General features: G+C 42.1%; 1 protein-coding gene across 4 annotated transcripts in view; it reads right to left on the reverse strand.

The window, feature by feature from the left end:
- glra1 (glycine receptor, alpha 1) overlaps positions 1 to 18,890 on the reverse strand; it is a 124,010-nt gene that overhangs the window by 75,115 nt on the left and 30,005 nt on the right. For 2 of the 4 annotated variants that reach the window (XM_037780865.1, XM_037780864.1), the window contains exon 4: positions 10,431 to 10,469. The exons of the other annotated variants lie outside the window; for them this stretch is intronic. In XM_037780865.1, coding sequence (XP_037636793.1) covers positions 10,431 to 10,469 — 39 coding nt within the window. The remainder of the gene's footprint in view (positions 1 to 10,430; positions 10,470 to 18,890) is intronic. 4 annotated transcript variants of the gene reach the window in all.

Here is an 18,890-nt window from a genome sequence, read left to right on the forward strand (position 1 = left end):
GTTCCCTGACTTTCAGTACACGCCTTCGAGCAGGACTACAGGCGGGGAGAGGGAGAGTAACTTTCTGTGTTCCTCCTGCTGCTGCTGTTTTATTCAATGTCTTTCCTCTATTACACCCAGACACGATGACGGAGGAGGAGATAAACATGAAGGCTGTGAAACGCCGGGGGGGAAATGCTCGAAAGCTGCGAAACATTAAAGTGCCGTCCGTCTCCTGACTCAACAATGAAACACTATTGAAACAAGACTTGTTTTTACTCCTCTTCTCTTCCTTGTGTCTACCTCCTCTGAAGCCAACACCTGAAAAAAGCACCTGTCTGCATTCTTGTTTGTTTCTGCCTTCATTCCCATGCAGATGCTGTAGCCCTTCCACTGCGCCACATCCCTCTTCCTATACACAGACAGCTCTCATTATTCTCCCACATATAAAAGAGCATACCTGGCTTCTCCTATAGAACAGCAAACCCTTTTTTTTGGCTTTAAGCGAGGAGGTAAACAGTGCGGTTGATCAGTGGCGAGGGAAAAAAACACTTCCTGTCACATTTTAATTGGAGTGGTGAGATGAGGAATAGCGGTTCCTCCCGCCGACATATTCAACCATCCATCATCGCCTCTTCATGGAGTGAACTTTAGGGAAAAACTTAATTTTCCTCCCCAGCGAGGGAGGAGAAATAGCATTATGATATGTTTTACTCCTCCTCCTCCACTTCCTTCATCTCTCCTTCACACTTTCCATAAATCTATTTCTTTCTCCTTTATTTCCCTGTCTCATTGTCACTCTGCATTTTGCTTCCTCTCTCATTCGTTTTTCTCTCTTTCAGCCACAGGGGGTTCAAGTTTCATTATGAGAAGAAATGTATTCAAAGTGGGAGGCAGGAGAGGATGGAGAGATGGATGGATGCATGGCAGCCTGGTCAGGAATCACCTGAGGCTGTGTGTGTACGTGTTTGTGTTTTCTATGCATATTTACTCAAAATTGACATTCATGCCTGCGAGCACTTTCGGTTTCTCCGTGTGACGGTATGTGTGCCCTGTATGTTTGCAGTGAGAATGTCTGTGTGTGTTCGCCTGTCAGCATGTGATTGCATGTGTGCATTTCCTCTCTCCCATATCCCCTCTGTTTATACATGTTATCCTGGCACACACACACAGTCTCATCTAGCCATCTATCCATGTAAATCCACTGCAATAAATTATAATGTCCAGCTAAATTGTGGGGGGAAATTGTACAAAATAAATCAGAGGACATCTAGAATTGTCTTCTTGAATGTTTTATTGAATTAAAGTGTTATTCATGAAATAACTTTGTAGGTATGTAACATGGAAATTTAAGGGAAAATGTCAGGGATTCTATGTTTTAAGTAATTAATTGATTGATTTCCATGCACCACATTGGTAGATTATATGATTGGATGAAGATCCACAGCACACTCTGGTCTGCCGGCTGCAAAATGTGGATAAGTATATTATTCAGTGCCTTTTTATTGGGCATCAACCTCGCTTTTACGCACGTATTGTCGAGAGAAAAAAAAAAAGACTTGAAGCGGAAATAGATTGCCGTTACTGAGACGGAGACGTGCAGACAGCTGCTGACCAGAATAAACTGAGAGACTATCTGTAGAGTAAAAAAAACATTTCTGTCACCCTCCAGTCTGGCCACACATGGGGTGGACGGGAATGATTGAAATGTCTTTTTTTTAACCATGTCGCAATAGATGGGCATTTGCGGGGATACAGTGATTAACGACCTTAAAAAGAAAGTGGGACAGGGCATAAAGTGGGTGTGTGGGGGGGGCAACGGCCCCTTGGCACCCCTACTTTCGGCGTCCATTCACACTAAAGAAAACATAGTTATAAAAGTCCATTTCTGGTCTTTAAGCTTCATCAATCACAACATATCCACAAATATAACCGGTCACTGCCCTCAAGAAAAACATACTGCCTTCCTCTAACACATGATAGTGAACTAAGCCCGCAGTGAATCAGTAAGCAGCGTTCCTAGGCCTTTCAAGGGCTTTCCAGGCCAGGGTTTGACTGACGGGCGGACATGACAGGCTGGCAGCTGCTTGACTGCAGAGGGACAGAAATCAATAGCAGGTCTACGGCTGCAACACAGAGACGGAGACGAGGCGACCGCGGCTTTATTCCACTGGATTACTGAGAGGTAGTGATGCTGCAAAGTGTGTGTGTTGGAACGTGTGTGTGTGTGTGTGTGAAAGATAGAAAATAAAGTGAAAAAGAAATAGAAATGTGAGCAGTGTAGTGTTTGTGTTGGCACTGTACACGTGTGGGTTTTTTGTGTGTGTGTGAACATGAGCCAATGTGTTCGCTTGATCCTTCCTGTTTACTGTTTGCACGTTTGTTTGCCTGACCGTGTGTTTGTGCAGATGGACTGTTTATCGTCCATGTGTGTGTGTGTGTGAGATGGTCATCTGCTCAATAAATCAGTGTGTGATTCAACAGCGTGTCGTGATGCTGTGCTGTTAGCTCGATGCTTTTAATCATCTTGAGAGGAAGGTAGATAGTCATGTGAGATTAGTGGCGTCCGCCCCCTAACCTTATCCCTCAAACACTCGCATGCACTCCTTCTCTCAACCTCACCGACAAAACAGGTCAACTCGATATTATCCCCTCATACCCCCCTTCCCATTTGGAAATGGAAATGAAAGGTTTTATCATTTAAATACTGTTTCGCTATTATAGCGGTATCAGAAAACTTTCATTTCATTTAGACTGTGTTGTGTCGAGTCTGCATGGGATATGAGGGTGGATAGATCTTCACGTTGAACTGCACCTTTATGTTAAAACAAAATGCTCATTTAGGATTAAAAACATGTAATACAGCGCACTTACTGTAATTAGAGACTCTGATTTGCTCTTTTACTTTAAAAATGACATAAAGACTGAGACGATGATGAATCCACAGAGGGATTTTTTCTTTAACAAACACAGTATTAACACTTGGTTTACATGAATTTCTTTAATTAAAGTCCCTCCATTCATACATTATTCAAAGCCGTCTCTTCACTATTTGATTTTAATATTTTTATAGGACACTAAAAAATAATTAACCCGTTTAGTTTCTTGTCGATCAATATATATTATCAGATCCGTGTAAGTCAAGCAAGGAATAATGTACAGCGAGCCGGTCATTGTTGTGAAATGAACAGAGCGATGGACCCCGACGCGGTTTACTTCACAACAATGAACCGCTAGCTATACATTATCCCACTTATTACACGGCTAGTTACTTAAGAAATCAATAATTTGATACAAAAACGATACGCCAGAGTCCAAGATCATTACTCTGCTCAAAGCAACAGACTGTTATACATAGCAACGGTATAACACTGTGATTGACCAATCAGAATCAAGTATTCAACAAAGCCGTGTAATAAATGTCTTTGATAGATGAGAGTTATTTTTTAAATGCTTTTTAAAAATACATTATTTTCTCTTACTGAGTCAACTAGAATTTCTGGAACTGCCCTCCCAGGAAACAACTGAAATTTGTCAGATGTTATAAAGTGCTTTTTGTGTTAAAAAGGGCTTTAATTATGCTTTATGACTCTTTTGATTTGAAAAGAACCATATGGGAACAAATATTTACTACACATAAATTGAGCTATGTTTACCTTTAAAAGTAGAAAGAAGCAGTGTTCAAATTACCGAAGCAAGAAGAAGCATTTCTAAAGCTGCAATGAATCATATAAGAAAAAAAACCTCAAAATCAATTAAAATCGAATACCTCATTGGTTATTTTAAATGTGTGTGTGCAGCTCTGCCCTGATCAATGGCTGACTTTATCTTCCGTCAATAACATGCATCACAGGATTGATCTGGACATATGCAGCATGTTTAAATGTATCATGGCTCAGGCTGGTCTCATATACTGTTCATAGCTAGACCTACGAAAAGCAATGCACTGTACTTTGTATATATCCCACAAAATAAATGTGTATATAATGAACGTAATCGTGAACCAGGAAATATAAATAGTGGTGGATGCCACGTAGGGAGGAGGTCAGGGTGGATGGGTGGGTCAAAAAATACTGGACTTTCTCCCAGGAGACCACTGTTTATGTCCCGTGTGAAACCAGAAGTCAACGTCGATTCATTTGTCACATAACTGACGTAGTTAAGTAAAACCACAAGTAAAACGTACGAAAAAAGAGGAATTACTTTTTTGTAAGATATCATATTGTAGGAGAATCCGTTGCATGGCTCATGGGCTGCTTTTATGTGTTGTTTTGTACGCTGTGTGCGTGTGTGGATTTGGTGTCAGATCTGCAGTTTTCAATGATCAGTCCTTGTGTTGGCAGCAGCCTCTCTCTCATCATCTGCTGTGCAGTATTCCCTCTGTCTATCAGGATGCAGTGAAGACTTTTCTGCCATTCACACACATCTGTGAATAGCAGGTTTCTCCTTTATGTCAGCTACAACAGTGGATTGGGGCTTACATCCCGTATCCTACCAACCGTCAACACTGGGTTCTTTTAAGCACAAAAACAATAACCTTAACAATTCAGTTTTTTCTTGTCTAAACGCAACCACACTATAACTATAGAGGTGAAAGATCAGACAACATTCATACCAGACATTTCTGGAAAGGACTTGTTTTTTCTCGTGTTGGTCTGAGGATTTGTTGTGATTTCTTTAGTCGAGGGAAGCCCTGCAATCACACCCAAGAGCTCCCTTTCCACAGCGCTGTGCGGTCATATTATACTCTTTAAAATAGGCCACTTGGATGGGCATTATGTGTAGGGGGGATATTCTGCTTTACATTCACCAAAACCACACTCCAGCCTGCAGTAATCATTTTGCAGTGTTAGCTTTCTGCACCACTGTGCAATCACATTATAAAGGTGTTCTCCATGAGACAGGCCACTTGGATAAGCATAAATCTACATAACAGCAGAATTTTTTTTTTTGCTCTCAATAAAAAAAAGTAAAATAACCGCAATACGCTCCAAACCTGCAGTCGTCACATTAAAGTGTCACCTCTCTAAAGCACTATGCAATCATATTACAAAGCCGTCCTCCATGAAACGGGGCACTCGGATAAGCATAAATCTACAGAGACAGATTGAATCCTCGGGCCTCTTGCACCGCACCGAGGGGGAAGGAGGGCCCAGAATCTGTTAGCAGACAAATATCCCTTGGCCTAACATTAATCTGCATAAAGCGCCGGTGCGAGGAGGTGAGTTGTGTGTAATATGTGCCGAACATACCGCAACAGAAGGAGTCGAGCAGAGCCTCTAATCAGGAAGAACGGCTGCTGCCGACGGCGGCCGTGGCGGCACTTCGGGCCCTGACCTGCTGACTGGATTCTGCTGAACACGCTGGAAGAGAAATCTCCTCTCCTCCCTCTCCTCCCTCTCCCTCCCCCCCTCGCTGTGTGTCCTCCTTCCTATCTGTTCTCTCCTCCTGTCTCCCCTTCCTCCTCCTACTCGATGATGGCTCTCTCTCCACGTCGAGTATATATGTGCTCTGCTTCAGGTCTGTTTGACTCATTCATTCATTCTTTCCTCTGCTGTCGTTCTCTTTGTTTCGTCTTATTGTTTTCCCTTTTTTCACATTCATTGTCCTTTCCTTTGCTCTCACTCGTTCCCTTTCCTTCACCTTTTCATTCCTTGTCTTATTTAAATTAAATTTTCTATATCTTTCCCTTGATGTCCTCTCCTCGTCCTCTAATTGAGTTTATTATTTTTGTCCCTGTTCTTCCTTTCCCTACATAATTTAATGTTCTCTCATCTCTCTTTCTTCATTACCCTTTTCTTTGGTATGTTGTCCTTTCCTCGCATTTGCCTTTCCCTTCTTTTGCTTTCGTGGTCTCCCATCCCCCCTTTTTCTCGTCTTGCATGATACATCTTCCCTCTCTTGCCTCTACATTAACCTAATCTTTTTTCCCTTCATGAATCCTCTGCTGTCATCCCCTCCTCTAAAATTGACATTTCCACCAAAGTTGTCTAAAGCCGAGCGGCTCTGCAAGATTAAAGAGATGAGCCTGCACGCTGTCAAAATTAGCGTTACCATTCGTGATGATAAAGAGCAAGATGTGCACGTCAATAACCATTATTACAGGTAAAAGGTTCGATGGTCCCACTGAGAATACTCAAGACGAATCAAGTAAAAGCACAGAAGGCAAATAAAATACTCGTTTATTGCTTGCTGTGCAAAGTGGGAACCCCGATCAGAAGAAATCAATGAACTTTAACCTCCAAACTGTCAAATACTTTCTGATAAGTTAGTTGTCAATAGAGTACTTTCAGGTCATTTAGCACTCCATCTGGCGGCCAAATTGGAGGTCAAATTCTGTTTGTTACTGACAGAGCGTATCATTTCATCAGTGCTGGTTGATGTTTTTGTGTTTAGACAATGTTAGATTCTTACTTAAAGTTACTGTGAGGAACTTTTAACTGGTTATGAAACAGTCTAAGTGTAATACTGATGCCTCTATATGACCTAAATAAGTAAACAAGACCATCAGCGAAAATATCGGCTATTTCTATATAGTTATTCTTAATGCTTCACCATCGGGTCGGATTCTGTTAAAAAATCAAATGAAACCGTGCAGGTTCACCAGAAACTCCTTCAGGTCAGACTCCAGCTGGGCCTCCAGTAGCGACCAGCCTGCTGCAGACAGACCCAGATCTGGCTTCACTGGCGCTGACGACCTTCAGTCGGGGCTCCAGCAGTCCCCGCAGGGAGCCAACACTGACACGACGCTGCTGGAGGCCGCAATATGACCCGGGCCACGAGAGAACCAGAACCAGGACCGAGCGGGGCAGACTGTCAGACCCTGCTGCGGTAACATTAGGAGTTTTCTAAAGGGATTCTGGAGCTCGGAAACACTACCACCGCTTTTGTCCACAGGGACCGCCAAAATGAACTCAAAATTAAAGTTCCTCATATACCTTTAAGTATTCTTTTTGTCATACAGTTTATGATTAGCATACTCACTATAGTATGTTAGCATGTAAAACAAGCCCTAGTATTTTAATATTAGTATCATGTGTTTCTCTCTTTGCTAAATTAGCCTCCCGGATTGATGGCTATAGCTAACAGTTTTCTTCAGGTTAGCTGAGCTGATTCGTATCAGGCTCCAAATCTGGGAGATTTCAAGAGAATACAATTTTAAAAGATAATTTATCAACCCTTTCTGGCCTTTGTTCTCTGTTTTAAGCCCTTAAGACTACAACTACAACAACAATAAATACATGAATGTGTAGAAATGATTCCAGACTGAAATGTCTTTCCATAGTTTTTTATCAACTAAGGTTATTTTATCTGCATAGTATTGTTGTGCATGTTATTACAACCAGTAAACCAAGGCATACGACTATACAAATTGTATAAGTAATTAAAAATATTTGTATTTTTGCTGCCATTTCCTGATAAGCCCTCAAGTCACCACTACAAATATTGTATTATGAGCTGAAGATTGACATTCCCTTCCTCTCTGACACATCTTTAAACTTCTTAAACTAATTCTCCTCCTGCTATTTGAACATTAAAATGAGAAATTATTTCTTATTAACTCTGCATTTTTTTTTTCCCCCTCTGCCAAAGCCAGTGGGTAAGTTATGCATGGCAGCAGCCCGGAGGCAGACGGGCTGCTGCCTGCTAATATAAAACGCTGTCTCCTGTGAAGCTGACAGTATTGGCCAGTAGAATAAGCTCAGGAGGTAATTGGGATCTTTAGTCTGCGAACCAACGGAGTCTCTCTCAATAGCATTAGTCACCCAGAGTAATCAGACACAAAGGGATCATATCTGCAGCGCTGTGGATAAAGACGCTGCTGAAGTTGAATTTTTTGTTTTAATCTTCTTAAAGACCGGGGCGGCCCCGAGTCCACTTTTTGAGCGTTGGGACCTCCAGTGTTTCCTCGGCATTGTTGCTTTAGAATTACTAAAGAATATTGTGTTGCCGGGGAGACATTGAGATTATCTTCCTTAAACTGTGTCTGGCAGCATCGCCCACAAAGATTGCCCAGTGCATCACCTCTGCTGTTTGCTCCATCACCAGCAGTAATTGTCTGGAAAGTCCTGCAGCACTAATTGCAGGATGGACCACAATGAAGTGTATGAAGTGTGTATGGAAGCAGGGGAGGGGTCTACCACAGTTTCCTCTCTGTGCATGTAAACCAGGGCCACATTCACATTAGTGACGACTGACAGGAGCCACTGTGTAAAGGGCTCGCTGTGCTATACGAGCGTTAGCATGTTAGGCTAACGAGAGCAAATGGGCCGAAAGAGATTCTTCAACACGGATCAACACAGAACAAATGGAGACAAGTATGACACAGATATTCTCTACTGTACTGTATATTATACTGTACTATACTGAATAGAAATGATGTATTCATTACTACACTGTATTACATTCTACTGCACTGTAAGGTAGTGTAATGTGCTATATTATACAGGCTCTATTGCATATAATACTATTGTATTCATCACCACACTGCACTATACTGTATTGTATTATACTGCACTTAATTGTAGTGTTTACTATACTATACTACGCTATACTATGCTATGCTATATTTCACTGTATTATTCTATACTTTACTGTACTATACTATACTACCAAAATACACTATACTGCTGTAGTGCATTGTTTTCTAATGCACTGTATAGGTTTATTTATTACCACACTTTACTATACTGCATTTTATTTTACTGCACTTTACTGTAGTGTAAAGTACTCTATTATACTACTACTACACTATACTATGCTGTACCATGCTGTACTATATTACACTATCCTATACTATAGTATACTATACTGCGCTACCACAATACATGATTCTGCTGCACTGCACTTTATAGTATCCTCCTGTAGTATTCCATCCTATACTATATAAATACACTACATACTGTGTACTTCTATACTATGCTATACTATACTTCAGTGCTACTCTTTACATATTATACTGTAGTGTTTCGTACTATACTACTCAACTCTATACTACGCTATACTATGTATAGAGTTCCTGATCATACTATACTGCAGTAAACTACACTACTACTACTATACTATACTATCCTACTGCAGTATTATATCCTATACTATATTAATACACAATGTACTGTGTACTTCTATGCTATACTATACTTCAGTGCTACTCTTTACATATTATACTGCACTGTTTCATACTATAATACTACGCTATACTATGCATAGAGTTCTTTATCATACTTTGCTGCAGTAATCTACACTACTACTACTACTACTAATACTATACTATCCTACAACACACTCTACTATAACATAAGATGAATCACAACTTATGAAAGCAGTCCCTCCTGTGTGCGAGCAGCTCAGAAGATGCTCGCAGAATTTTGGACAGACGCCAGAAAAGATGTTGAGTGTGAAACGTCTGTGGGGGTTTCTGCTCGTCTCTCTCTGCAGAACACTACGAGGACCCAAAATGCAATTTTGGGTGAAACAGTTGAACCGAGCAAAAGGTTGTGCTGAGTCAGGATCTGTGGTAATATTAGCTCCCCAGCTGTCGGGTACAGTAGCTGATAGGTGACACAAAGGGATACAATACAACAACACTATAGACATTTTACTACACACTACAGTTACAGTTGTCCAGTATGTTGCGATAGTAAAAATCAACTATGTAGCTCTATATTTGCTTCTGCTATGAAATGAAAGCATATGCTGTATAACAGCTTGTGTAACTAGACACTGTCCTTCTGGTCATCAAGCAGATGTCTTTTTTCACTATCAGTGCACCATTATCTGGCACCCAGTAGGGATTTTGTTCAACTTGACATTGGAGGGAGTTGTCTCATGCTATAACTACTATACTATGCACAGGAGTTGCCAAGTGCTATATATGCTTCAATAGACTTACACATCAGCCATAGTCAAGTAAAAAAAAAAAAGTTTTCTGACCAGCAGAATGATGCACGGTGAGGTTACACACAAGCCGAGTTAAAAAAGAGCTGTGTGTCTACAGTTGCCTTCATAAGGGAGACACTGCTTTCACAGAAAAGGCCGTGTTTTGCCAGAGAGAACTGACAGTTTTATGGAAACAGGCCTGGGATCAACAGCTTAATATTGGCTGTTTTGGAGGAATTATCATGCTGAGCATTTATTTTTCAACATGTTTTGCCACTAATGAGAAAAAATGTCTGCGTCAACATAATGAATTAAGAAATATTGCTGATGTTTGAAAAATACTGGAATTCTTTTTGCTTAATTGCTCCTGTCACCAGATGTTCTACAGTGTTTTCTAGACAATACAATTTGGGAACAATACATGGCCACCTCTACAATCCTGAAACCAAGAAGACATTTCTTCTCAACATTTGGAAAGTGCCTCATCATCGTATGAGTTGACAGACACAAAACCTTGGTGAGGGAAGAAAAGAAGAAGAAAAAAAGGGAAAAAAACAGAAAAAGTAAAGTACCTTTCTTGTGAGTAGCTTCATTTTTGGAGCCTTTGGGGTCTAATAAAAAAAAGATCAGAATTAAACACAGCATATTCTATCAACACGTTACCAACTATATACGTTGTTTGTCCTCGTTAAGGAAAACAACCGCTTTGTCTATCAAGGAGCGAACAAGACAGCAAGGCTCGATTATCTAAGGTGTCGCACTGCTGCCAACACTCAGCGGGGGTGAGTGTGTGGCAGTGGGGGAGACTTAGGAGGGGCAGGGAGGAGGGGGGGAGGCAACATACTGTGAAGGCAATAGCAGGAAGGAGGGATGCACGAGTCTGTAGAGGTACAATCTACTGCCATACTGCAGCGGGCAGGAGAGGAGAGGCGATGCACTGAGATGATGAGCAGGAGGGTTGCAATGCAGTTCTGTCAAGAGGAGCTTAAGTCAGACTAGCAAAATGCACTACAGGAGAAGCAAGAGGCCAGAGAGAAAGAGGAGGAAGAGGAGGAAGAGGAGGGCGGGGAGAATGCAAAGACCACATGTCAAACTGGCTTTGTTTTGATCTTTGCCTCATTTGGCCTTTGAGGAAATTACACTTTCTTTTTCTTCTCTTTTGGGCAACACATTGGCGGTGGTGAGTTGCATATTCTGGAATGACTCCCAAATGAAATGAACCGGTCTCGTAACAGAGTTCTCCAAATGGATTCTTTTTTTTCCCCCTCGCAATAATTTGACTGCAGCCATACAGAAATGGAGCTGTAACCCCATAGGAATGGATAGATGATCTCCAAATCTGAAATGAAATTATAGCCTATTTCTCTCTTCAAATGGGCGCCATTAATTTGAAGTCATTTGGCAGAAATGGAGCCCATCGGAATGACAAAAGGTTCTACTTCAACCCCCCAAAAATGTAAATCTTCAACCACTTCCAAATGGGCCACATAATATCAGTCATACCACAGAAAGGGAACTTTTAGTCTCCACAGAGGGCTGATTTATAATGGAGAAATGCCGACCTGCTAATGTCAAGGAATTGGAAGTTAAGGCCGAGCGATTCATTGCCTCACAGTGACAAGGCATTTCAACCGTTCACTCCAGGAACGTTGCTACAAAAGACTGATGCATCATTGAAGAGCAGAGGTTTATCGGATTCGTCTAGAAAGTTCAAGCAAGAACAGAAAGCAAAAAGTATGAAAGTTTGAGTACTGTTCACGTGTCTCAATGATTGTGAATTAATAGTCCTTTCTAGAATCCAGAAATATCCTCATGTACTGTAAAGGTCAACCAGTATACGACTCATTCTGACCTTCAAACATTTAATGTGTTTTGAGCAAATAATGATCACACATCAAGTTAGAAATGTCACCACGCAGTGTTTGATTTTAATCAAAATGAACAGCTTCATTCTCCTCCTGTTACTCTGAACTCCGAAGTGAGGCCAAATAGGTGTCCTGCCACCATATACAGACGAGTTTTTATTCCTTCCATAGCTCAGATTTGTTGATTGATGTCCTAGTTTGCCTCCGAGCCGCATTGAACTGAGTAAACCGGGCCTGGCCTGCTTTGCTGTACTTGACAACTGCCATTGTGAGGGATTGCGACTACGCTGAGTAGAAGTCTAGGAGCGATATTGTAATCTGTCATTGTCAGCCCGAAAAAAAGGGAAATGGCTGCTAAGATAGATGGAAAGTATTCGTCGTGACCATGAACTGTTGTAGACAGGTGACTTAAACTCTATAATCTGCCTGAATCCATGAAAGGCAATTTTTCCTCCCTCTTCTGCGCACGGCAATCTCTCTGTGTCAGGGCTAAGCCCGGGCTTAGCCCCGCGGCCAGGCAGCCTGTCGAACATCTGAGCACCTGATTCTGGCATTAAAACCACAGCAGCTTTGGTTTTGGGCTTTGCTTTGCTGGCAGCGGGGATCTCATAACGCGAGCTAATTACTAACGCTGTGCAGAATCAATTCTCCTGGCTTTGCAGGAGAGGTGTAAAAACAAAAAAAAAGCCTTGCTTTTGTGTTGGAAAACAGAGGTATTTTTGTTAAATGAGTACAGGGATTTTCCCCTAAATGTTTTTCACTGTCTTCAGTGTACTCCCAGGTTGCCTGCATCAGCGGACGATTAGACACGTCTGCCATGTAGAGCCTGGAAACAGCAGCTTACCGCCTTCGTGATTGTGTCACAGCGGTAAACAATTATGCGTCAACCTCTCCATCAGGCCTTTTAGAGTGATACGGTGGGCTTTAACCTTTTTTTCCTCAAGCTGGTAATTAGAGGTGTGATGGGATTCCACAGGAGGACTGAATGGCCTTTTATAAAGCACTATTCCCCTCCTTATAAACTTATTAACCATGGACCAGTGGACTGCAGAGGGAGGAAGATAGAGTAACTGTTCTCACTGATCGAGTTAAAGAGATTCCACGTTTTCACTGTCTTTAGATCAAGAAGAAACAATAGCGGTGGGAGGTATTTATAGCAAACCGTATGACCGGATAGACTTCATCCATTTTGACAACACGGCTCATTTGACAGCGCTCTAATTATCTGATCATTTCTCTTTTAGCTCTGGATAATATACGGCTTTCGACTGCTACTTTTGGCTGCACAATCAGTGCAAACATCCTCGCTTCTTTTCCATTTGCCGGCTCCTCTCCCCCTCCCTCCTCTAAGTCTCTCTCTTCAGTCCGTCTTGAGTGCCCTCCTACGTTTGGCTGCCTTTTACCATTACCCTCTTCAATATTCCTCTCTTCGCTGCCCTTGCCGTTCCACCTCCTCCCGCTAGACGTTGAGGCGTGATCAATATTTTTGTCATAACTCAGGAGAGAGTCACCTCTGCGACGACATTAAAATTCCTCGCTCTGTGCAATATAGTCCCCATCCAAATTTCCTGGCTTGGAAAAGGATAGGGCCATTACCTAGAATACTAAAAGAGCCACGAGACCTTCCTCTGGGCAAGGATGTCCCTTCACTCCGGCACATTTCTGTGTTTGCATCCTTGTAGAAAAGTAGTTCTCAGAAAAGTAGAAATAAGAGGAGGAGGAAGGGAGTAGATATTACAGTGTGCTTCTCAGAGCTGCTTATTCATGTGTGCTGCAAGTGTTATACATAACTGAGCAATACTGAAGTCCGCTGGGAACTGAGTTAGCATCAATACGCCGGCGCTAAGCTAGTGGAAACATATTCTGTGTTTGCAGCGTGAGATCCTGGATTGCACTTTTGCCATCTGCAGTTCTTTCCAATCTCCTGTCGTAAGCAAATCCCTCCAAGTCGGTTAGCCATTTGCAAAGCTACCTTCCCTCCCCTTCCTTCACCTTTCCCTCTTTCTCCCCGCCCCTCCCTCCATGACCCATCCGTTCCTTTCCCCCGCAGCCATTCCTCCATCCCACGCTCATTACCTTATGCCCATTAATCCCATTAAGTAGCCATTAAACAAGTGCTGATAACACCAAATGAACGTCAAGCTCCGACAGCTAATAACTACAGTCCCACCTCGGCACGTTCAACCCTGGCGAAGGAGAAAAGGAGATGCAGAGAGGAACAGGGAGGGCGTCGTAACAACACAAGGGCAGTATAGAGTATATAGTGTAGCATTGTGTAGTAACAAGTACTTCGGCTGTGGAGAAAGAGAAACAGGAAAGAGAGGAGGAGAAAGGAGGAAGCCATACATGTAAATATACTGCCGTACGTCGTATATTTACTCTCGTCCACTTGTTCAGATGCCACGTCATTCAGCTCAGAAGCAAAGAGACACAGTGGTGGATTCTCAACAGTTTTTTTTTACACTGATCATCACTGGGATTTAAGAGCAGAGAGAAGGAGGGAGCTTTGCCAAACCAACCGTGGGAGCAGCATGAAATAAAAAGGATTGTATCCGAAGAAGCAAACCCCGAGCTAAGGCAGCCACAGTGGCTGTTCAAGAGAGCTGGAGATGAAAAACCTGCTGAAGTAGACCCACACAACCCCTGATGCACACTGAATTTAAGGTTGCCTACGCGTTCAGGGTCTTTTCAGGCACTGATTCCCGTCCCGAGGCGGCGGAGGGGGGGGTTTGAGTAGCGGCGGCAATAGATAGCCAGCTCACTAGCAGCCCATTCTGGTTGAGCTTAAAACCAGAAGCTCGCTCACGGTCGTCGTCCTCGTTGCCGCTCAGCTTGAGTGATGAGGAAGGACAAGGTTATGGCGGAGAGGGGAGTCGCAGCTGTAGTATGTGCCATTCATCAAGTGTGCACACACACTCAGACACAAGAGGAATCACACTCAAACAGACACTCACAAACACACCTTTCCCTCTCTCCCGGTTCTCTCTGTTATGTCCCTACCTCGCTCACACACACACTCATTTATCCGTACAACGCCATGTGGTTATTCATTAGCACGGCCGGTAGATTAGAAAAGGCCCGGTGTTGACGTTCTACTACGTCTCCCTGTCCTCACTGATGAGGAACTTTCCAGCTTCTTCCTGCTGTGAGCTCAACTTCTGTCTGCCCAGCTGGCCAACCGGGTCAAAGGAGTCCAATTTGTTTCACGAATCAGTGGGGTCGGTAAACACGGCTCGAATACTGAGGAGGCCCGAGGAGTGGAGGGGGGGAGTAAGGAGAAAAAAAAAGCATGGGCCGATCACTGTACTAATGACCTTGTCTTTCATCCATACAAGAGGAAAACGGATGTTTAAAGAAAAGACTAGACAATAAAAGCTGCTTAGGAAGGGATGAAGGAAGGATGGCAGGTTTAAAAGAAGAAATGTTCATGACTACATAGATTACATTTAAGGGAAGGATACAAATTCAAAATGATTGATTAAATGATGAATGAAGAAAGATTTATGGGAAAGTAAAGGAAGGTATAAAGCAGGTACAAACACTGAGAGAGAATGAAAGATTGATTACAAAACAAAGTTGACAGGAATAAAGAAGACAGGAAGAGAAGTAGGAGGGAAAGAAGAATATGTGAGACGGACAAAAGAACAAAGAACAAAAAAAGAAGAAGTAAGGAGCAGGAAAGGGATCTAGAAAGGTAACAAAAACATGAATGAGTCAGTGGATGAAGGACGCATGAAAGGAGTCAAGGAAGGCAAGAAGAAATGGAGAGTAAAATATAAAAGAATGAGAAAGCAGGAAGAGAGAATGAAGGAACTCATGGATTATAAATGGCTTGTCCCGAATGTGTCAGGAGTGTTTGCTCTCTTCTCTCTCCGATGGAGGAACCTGCTAAATCAATCGGAAGCCTTTTTTTGCCCACACACTGGACCCCCGGTCATGATCAGTGTAATTTCCTCTCATGCTGGCACATTTGTAGCTTGCGGCAAATCTCATCTCTTCCCTCCCCTGGTTCCCTCCCTATACCCGCCCTCCATCCAAAATTAGAGGGGCTGGTGCTAATTTGATGAGGTGTGTGTAGGCGGAAGAGAAAAACTAGCTGCACTATCATGCTGTCACCATTTAGTAGCGATTTTGTGATCTAGCCCATAGGGCATTCCTTTTTGCTCCTTATTATAATCTGTTGTGATGGGAGGTAATGGTGGAGGTTCATAAAGGCAGTTTAGCGTCACATGATTTTGCTTTGAAACTTCCAACTCGTCAAATACCGAGGCTTGGTCATTGGTCCTACGCTTCAGACTGTGATGCTCTAGGTATACCTTCTAGCGTCAGTTTTTACCGTGTCAGGGATGACTTGTTAATATACGCTTGTTACATATATAGCATCTTTTCAAAATAAACTTCTGTTTTCACAGGAAGTTAGGGTTTGGTGGTCGTAGTCACCGCGACGTCACCCATTGGTTTGTGGACTGCTATTTTGAAGCCTTGAGTTTGGCATTTTGGCCGTCGCCACCTTGGTTTTTTGCAATCAGAATTGACACGAGAGGGTGGAGCTAAGTTCAACCGAATACTGAATAAGACATTTTTAGGTGACGAAAAAAAGGTTATAATTAACTTTCATGAACTGAAAACACACTGTGATAGGGTTAAAGATCTAAAGGCGAAAACACGGACAACTCCCAGACCGGACAACGCCGTGGTAGCGACCTGTCAATCACAAGGTATGATAGGTACGATGATTTCAAGCAAACCAAGTGACATCAAACTGTTTGCATGAACCTCTCCAAATGTTGCATTAAAGAAGGAGTTCTATAATCCTGCAGTTCAGACACATGTTTGGGAATTTCAGTGTTCAGAATATACTGACACGGTATTGTCCAATATCCCAATATTTATTATGATCAGTGTTATTGACAAAATGTAGCCTATCACTATTCCTATTCTTATACCAAACAAGGTCTCTCAAACTAAGGTTCCACGGCACCTAGGGGTCCTAAAAAGGTTTCTGTGTGGAGACAAAATGAGGATTCATTTAATTTTTAATTTGATTTGATTATTCATTTTAAGGAATTCTAAACAATTCAACATTAAATTAAACCTTAAAATCTTGCCATGTTTTTGTTTATGTTCCCTCAATCCAGTAATTGTTTTAATTATTATTATTAATATTAGTTGTCTAAAAAACATTTGAGAAATGTTGCACGAGTGCAGTCCTCCATTGTGCCTCCCACCCCCTCACTGACTCCCTCTCATGCCGTAAATGTGCAAGTACATTAATGTTGTTCCTTTCCCCCCCAGAGTTTATTAAGGAGCATTGCTGTCAAGCTGTTTATTTCATGAGTGGGATGCCGGTAATGCAGTGGCGTAGTTAGTGGGTAGGGGACACACACACAAAAAAAAAGAAACTGCATGAATGAGCAAGTCGGAGAGCTCACGCTACGCCACTCTGTCGACCTGACAGCCATGACAGAGTCGGGAAAAATTCACATCGGGCACTGTCTGCTAACAACGGCCCCTGACACAAATTAGCATAAAAGATGGGCTCATCCTCCTCAGTATGTACGTCTTCATCACAGATCACTTTGGTACACATTAACCCAAAAAGAGAAGTGAAAGAAAATATTGTACTTGTTTAAGAACATTGAATCAAATGATGTTTATACGTTTTTGTAACCGGGGGTTGAAATTTTGAAAGCTCACTGACGTCAGCTGGAGGATTGTTATTAGTATATGCATGTCTAACACAATGCCAGAGAGTACTTTCATCTGCATTAAACTTTTTTTATCACATCACATTAGAGGAACGGAAAAAACATAAAAGCCATAAATTCCAATAACTGTCACGTCGGCCTGTTTAAATCCTGATTTGTAAAGGTCAATGCAGCACTAGATGCAGTGAATCACACTGGATTGTTGCCAACCAGAGCTGAGGAGGAATCAAATTAAAACAATAGAAATGGTCTCCAAAACTGACTCACGACGAGGCCTCACAATACACCCGAGCAAATTCTTGGCAGGTCAGGAAGGACGAGCAGTTTCAGCTGTTTTGCAGCCGCGGCAGGTTTAATAATACACACTTAGTCACGGTAAAACCCCTCCACCCCTCCCAACTCTATCTTGCACGAGCTGCGATATCCCACTTACAAAGATCACCATATAATGGGTTATGCCATTATGGGCTCAGCAAAAAAAAAGAAGAAAAAGCTCCATGGCAGCATTCATAAACATAAGCTGTGGTTCACTGCTGCACATTCTAGCAGTCTGATTCCCTGTGTGTTCAGTGTACAAAACATCAGGACACCTATTAATTCCACCTGTTAAATCTGCTGTAAAGATGAGAAAGAGTTGCGGACAGCCAATCGGTAACAAGATACACTACATCATCCCTCCAGGTTTTATCAGTTCCAATAGTCAAGGTTCACAGGATATTATCCTCTGTGACTTCTAACCTTCACTGTTGGCTATTTTGGATTTGCCAAAATCAGACCAGCAGCTAATGAAATTACATTTGAGCACAAGCACAAGAAAAGGTGCATCGAGGATCATCTACACTAAATCAAATTAGCCAAACCAAAAGTCACAAGTTTAAGATATGATATTCTTTGATGTTCTTTTGAGGAAACTTGCAGAGATTTAAACACAGGAAGGTGGAATATCAACATGGGTACTGATATTTTGTACACTCAGAACACACAAATGACCTGCCGAACTAAATATATAGCGATAGAAAATTACTCACATCCATTCTGAAAACTTAGATATGTCAGTATTTAACATGCAACAAGGCTCAAATGTAGCATGTTATGCCATTAATCAGTTATGTTGGTAAAAACACAAGGTGGAACTCAGGCCGATTCCAGTTTTTGTTTCCGTGATGGTGCACTGAAATCTTTTTTTTACTTGTTGTATTATTCATAACCTTTAATGAATATGGAGGGTTGCCCCAGTTTTGCTAATGTCACACAAATGTATTAACGTCCAGACTGTGTTCCTAATGTGAGCAAGTTTAATATAGAAACCTCTGACATGTGTCTTTATGGGGGCTTCCATTCAGGGAGAGGTCACTAAATATTATATTAGCATCATCGCCAGCATCTTCATCATCATCATTATCATGAAATCATATTTAGCAGCAGACTTGTGGGAGAGAGACACATTACCTTGACCACC

Source organism: Sebastes umbrosus, chromosome 9 (assembly GCF_015220745.1).
Source record: "Sebastes umbrosus isolate fSebUmb1 chromosome 9, fSebUmb1.pri, whole genome shotgun sequence".
Taxonomy (NCBI): domain Eukaryota; kingdom Metazoa; phylum Chordata; class Actinopteri; order Perciformes; family Sebastidae; genus Sebastes; species Sebastes umbrosus.